The 5,766-nt window shown below is 40.3% G+C and overlaps 1 protein-coding gene across 1 annotated transcript; it reads right to left on the reverse strand.

Annotated features, from left to right (window-relative positions):
- Window positions 1–626: 626 nt before the first annotated feature.
- Window positions 627–1,738, reverse strand: LOC125017839 (trace amine-associated receptor 13c-like). Its single transcript, XM_047601353.1, has 2 exons — window positions 1,566–1,738; window positions 627–1,443 (listed from the first exon to the last, which is right to left on the reverse strand). Exons 1-2 carry the CDS (start codon window positions 1,736–1,738, stop codon window positions 627–629), a joined length of 990 nt encoding a protein of 329 aa, XP_047457309.1.
- Window positions 1,739–5,766: the final 4,028 nt, after the last annotated feature.

Below are 5,766 nucleotides of genomic sequence, written 5' to 3' on the forward strand. Positions count from 1 at the left end.
TAAATGCAAGGACACAGCGTGACTAATTATCATGGGGATAGATGGTTTGATAAACTGCTGCCTCCTGCCAAAGGAAAGTGGTTCGTTCGTGAATTAACCACATTCTCTGGATGTCCCATTGGTTTTAAGACAGTGAGCTGACAGTTCTAATCACGGACTACAGCTTCTCTCTTATGCAGATTAATAGTTGAATTAATATCTGTTATTGTCTCATAAAAGCTGGCAATGAAAACTTAAATTTAACCAGACCAGACGCCCCCACCCCACAGTAATGACACTCCTTAATGCAGCCTGACACAGACAGACAGACACACAGACACGTTTGTATGGCCATCTTTGTGAGGACACTCATTATGTCTCATAATGCATTCCCTAGCTGCTTAACCCTATCCCCAACCCTAACCATCTCAACTAAATGTTTAACCCTAACTATAACCTTATTGTAACCTTTACCCTAAAACTGAGTTTTAACCTTCAAAACAACCAAAAGGTGAGGCCAAAAAAGTGAGGACTGGCCAAAGTGTCCTCATTTTTCACAAATGTCCTCAATGTAATGGTATAAAACTTAAGCTGGTGCTCAGAAAGATAGCTGTACAAGTACACACACACACACACACACACAAGCTCTACATTATGTTGGCCTCGCTGGAGCCAGGCTGTAGAATCTGCAGAGTAACAATGAGTTTAATAGCTTTTCTAAACCAGGGGTAAAACAGTGCATAGATTAAAGGGTTTAGACAAGAGTTGAAATAGAAGAGATACAAGACAAAAGCCGCAGCTGATCTACTGATCAAGTTTATATTACTGAGAGCAACACAGTAATATGGACAAAAACATATTAGAAACACAACTACGACAACACCAAGAGTCCTGGCTGCTTTAAGCTCAGATTTCCTTGTTGTTAGAGTCACTGAAACCTGGAGTGTGATGGCTGTGACATGAGAGCGCATGGCACGAGCCTGAGAGACAGCCACAACAAAGACTCTCATGTATAGAACTATGATGACAGTTACTGGAATAACAAAAGACAAAACAAGGTCAAGGATTCCTGAAATGTAGTTGACGACATTAAGACATTCACCGTAGCAGGAGTTGTTCAAACCTGGTTGATTCAGGTCGTCCTTTACAATGAAGCTGCTAAGGAAAACAGAACAGAGCCAACACAGACAAACACAGAATTGAACCCTTCTCTCTGTGACTCTGGAGGAGTAGTGCATGGGGACACAAATTGCAGCATAGCGGTCAACTGATATGAGCACCATGTTGCCTATTGAGGCAGAGGTAACAATGAAGGATATATAATTATACAAAGCACACAGGTGATCACCGAGAAACCAGCAGGCTGTGTTCCGGGTGATTTCTCTGGGCAACAACAGGAGGCCAACGAGAAAGTCCGAGACAGCTAGGGAGAGGAGGAGGATGTTGGTGGGAGTGTGGAGCCTCCTGCAAGACACAAAGACATAAGTAAATCTTTATGTTTAAATAAAACAACAACCCAAATCATTCTCTGCCTCTTCATAAACAGTCTTAAAATCTACAGAAGCTGTAAAAAAGTTCATCTCTGCCTGAAGTGAGAGATTGAGATGATGACGAGCAGATTGAGAACCACAGTCAGCACAGAGATGGAGGACAGCACGATGTGAAGGAGCATAAGTTCAGAATGAGTAGACATTGGCTTTTTGCATGAGCTGTTGAAGAGCTGTGGAAAACAGAGGTCTGCTTCATCCGTGGTCTCCATCTTCAGAGATCTGCTCCTCTGTCAGCTTCTTGAAAAAAATAAATAGAAAACTGAGAAATAATCCTAACCACTCCACTTCCTGACAGGGACTACTCTGTTGGTAGTTACTCTGGTGCACAGTTATGTATCAAACCTCCCACTTCCCAGTACTTCACAGACTCTTGATCCAAATTCGCAAGATGGCAACTCTAGTTCCCAGGATACTAGTGACCAATAGGAGGAAGTGGAGTTGTTCCGAGGCTGTCTATTGCACAGCCCTTATCCTCCTTATCCCTTACCCTCCATGGGTATCCATCTGAGATCTATTCCTATGACACTGTCGCACTAGAGATCCCTCCTTATTGAAATGAAAGGTCATAGTCATAGTTATGCAGATGGCACAACCATGTATCTATAACACCAGGAGAACTTAGTCCGATGAAAAAGTTTACTGTACAAATTAGTATTTCTGTTAAGATGTGTCACGACTTTCTTTCTTTGTTTCTTGATGTGGAAACTAACTGGATATATTATGTGTGTCTGTCTGGTGACAGTATGGCAGGTGTCGGAAGTCTTAAGACTCTTGCAGAAGAGAACATAGTTTTTCAGCATCACTTGAAACAGGATATTCCTAATTTTGACAATATTACGCAGGTGAAGGAAAGTAGACCTGGGGTCTCATTTATCAAACCGTGTGTAGAAAAGGTTCTAAATTCTGCCATACCCATAAAATTTATTATGCGTGCAAGTTAAAAAAAATCCAGATTTATTAAACATGTGACACTGGTCCTACACATAGTGATAAGTAATCGGTGATGATAAATCCCACTTGTTCTTAACTACCATGCTCGTCCATGGTTTGGGTCATTGACCATATATGGTAGCAAGAAGGCCTTTAAGAATGCATGAAGGGATTTTTTTTACCCTCACCGAAAACGGGGGTCTCAATGTACAACATGACCCCCAAGTCCATACTTGGAGTATCTGAGTCTGAGCGGAATAAAGCTCATTCAATATGGCCCACATCAGGCTTCATTTTCGAGGAATCCAATGGAATAAAAACGCCTTTTCTCACTTATCCAACTCTGGATTGACTAAATTTCACATAGGGGTGGCATATCCCTTAAAGACATAAAGGCTTGTATGGCCTGCAATTTTCTGCTCTTAAAGGCATCCTTAGAGTTTAACCAGCTGATTAGTTTCAACTGTTTTCATGGATGAATATAGCTGGTATCATCTGTATAGCAATGGACATTTATGCCTTGCTTTATAATAATATTGCCTAAGGGAAGGAAGTAAAATGTGAATAATACTGGTCCTAGCACAGAACCCTGAGGAACTCCATAGCTTACTTTTGCATATATAGAAGAATCATCGTCTACATGGACAAATTAGAATCTGACAGTTAGGATTCAAACCAGTCCTGTAATCTTGATCACAATTTCAAGTCTGGTAGTAGAATACGGTGAAGAGTGTCAAATGCAGCACTTAGATCTAGCAGGTCAAGTAGAGAGAAAAGTCCATTGTCAGAAGCCACGAGGAGACCACTGGTGACTTTAACCAGATCTGTTTCTGTATTATGATAAACTCTAAAGCCTGACTGAAACTCTTCGAACAGACCATTCCTTTTTAACTGGTCACACAACTGACTGTAAAAAACAACCTTTTCTAAAACTTAAGAAATAAAAAGGTTGGAAATTGGCCTGTAGTTGGATAAAACATCTGGGTCAAGAGTTTTTTTTTTTTTTTTTTTTTTTTTTTTTTTTAGTAAAAGTTTGATTAATTTTAAAAGACTGGGGCACATATCCTGTTAATAAAAATAAGCTTTTCTTATTTAATACGGAGGTGCTAAGTAATAGAAAAACCTCCTTTAGTCAGGATGGGATGTAGAAGACTAGTTAATGGTTTAGATGTTGTAATTATTGAAGTGAGCTCAGAAAGATCAATTGGAAAGAAGGATCTAAGTATTGATGAAGTCCTACAGACGTTTCTTGTGCTACTGTACTTACATCTTTGACAGATGTCGGAAGGATGTCTTGAATATTTTCTTCTTATGCCAACAATTTTATCAGTAAAGAATCTCATGAAGTCATTACTACTGAGGGCTGAAGGATCTTTTCAGGCTATGTCAGCTTCTTCAGAATTAATGGAATGCCAAATTCTTTCCACTTCGACCTGCGCAACTGTGAATTAAACCATGGAGCTACCCTCCTCTGATTTATAACCTTTTTCAATTTAAAGTTGTACTTAGGGATGCTGTAGTGCTAACAAAACAATTTGTGTTGGAGTTAAATTGTAGTTGCTGTTGTCCACATCGCTGACATAAGGCACAGAGGGAAACAGTAATTATATATAGTTACAGCATCATCGAATAAGTGTCTATCATAACGAAATGTCTTTCCTATTTTAGTGTAATCTATTATTGTAAATTCAAGGAGGAAATGATCGGACAAAAGAGGGTTATGAGTAAATGCCGTCAAACCTTCATGCCATATGTTAGGATACGATGTGATTTGGCTCAAAATTCAGCAGATGGGAGATACGCCACAACAAAAAGAATGTTTTTTTGTGTTTTCCATTCTGGATGAACAAGACTAAGTGTGGCGAGTTGATGACGGGCAATATATGAAGAGATGGTATTGTATCGTCAACAATGCCACCTAGGGGAATGTCACCCCCAAGAAAGTATTGATTTAACCCCTACATGGGAGACCAATAACAAGTCTCACAGGTTCGCCAACATGCTGACAGAGACAGGAATCCAAAGTAACTATACAAAAGTTTATTTAACAACAATATTTCTTAAAACAATTCTCAGTAATGTGTCGGTTCCTATGTTTGTCACGTGAGTAAGCGTATTGCATCACTTTCTGATTCTGCACCGCTGCTGTGTGCTTGTAGACTGTTTTAGCTCTGTTGAAATCACATAAACGTTTTCTGTACAAGCGGTGAAACTCGTGTTTTTGCTTTACCCAACCACCTGTCCTCTGTAGCTCCTTGTCAGTCTCACATTTCATCTCAGTTTAATCAGCTTTGGTGTATTTAGCAGTTAACTATGGCCACTCTCTCCCTCTGCTTCTCCTTCTCTCTCCTGCTCGTCGTGCCACATGTTTAGTTACTCCACTGCCTCCTTTAGTGTTAATGGTAATAAATGTAGTTTATTTGTAGCTTTGGAGACGAGACTCTCTGAATTGGAAGCACGGCTCCGCACCCTGGAAAACCCAATAGCTAGCCAGCGCCCTTGTAGCCGGTGCTGGCCGACCAAGCGCAGCTCCCGTTAGCATAGCTCCTGCTAGCTGTGGTTACATGCTGCCATTCCGACATCCTGCTATTCAGACATGTCACCATTCCGACATATCACTATTCCGACATACGGACATCGCACCATTCCAACAAAGTTTTGTCCCGGCATTCTGACACGGTTTTGGTTTCCATAGGGAAATGTGCGTACTTCCGCGTGTGTGTGTGTTCTTTTTTTCATGTTTTAAGACGTTGTTGTGATACAGTGAGTGGAAACTTAATAAACAAACAAACACAAAGTCTCGCCATCCGAAGGAGGAGGTGCATTGATTTGTGGTTTTCAATCACACACTCCGATCACTATTTCAGTATAAATCTAATGTGTTCGTGTCACAGCTGTCATGGAGGTGTGTCAGATACAGATCCTGACAATGTTTTAGTGAGGTTGGGGTGATTTTCACTCCAAAAGCAAATTAATTATATGCAAATAGTTTATTACGCAAAAGAAGCAATAAACATAGACAAACAGAGAGAGAGAGATGCACACTTATCATTGATTAAAGATTTGATTTGAAGTTATTTTATAATAGCATACGGTATTTCCTCAAATAATACCTGGTATTCAGTTGCTTCCACGAACAAATAAAGGCCGGCCCTAAATAGAAGACGGGTCAAACAAAAAGAAGAAGAAGAAAAAAAACTGACAACGATATGATCAGAAACTCTTTCAATTCTGTGAAGACTGGGGGGAGTGAAGCCGAAACTCTGCTTCAGAGAGGGACAGCCTACTGTCGGACGTGGGTCTCTGC

The sequence above is a fragment of the Mugil cephalus genome, chromosome 12 (genome assembly GCF_022458985.1).
Source record: "Mugil cephalus isolate CIBA_MC_2020 chromosome 12, CIBA_Mcephalus_1.1, whole genome shotgun sequence".
Taxonomy (NCBI): Eukaryota; Metazoa; Chordata; class Actinopteri; order Mugiliformes; family Mugilidae; genus Mugil; species Mugil cephalus.

Coding starts and splice junctions, on each gene's coding strand:
- LOC125017839 (XM_047601353.1), bottom strand. CDS start 1,738: ATGGAGACCACGGATGAAGCAGACCTCTGTTTTCCACAGCTCTTCAAC. Junction 1,444..1,565: donor ATCTCAATCTCTCACTTCAG/GCAGAGATGAAC, acceptor TGTGTCTTGCAG/GAGGCTCCACACTCCCACCA.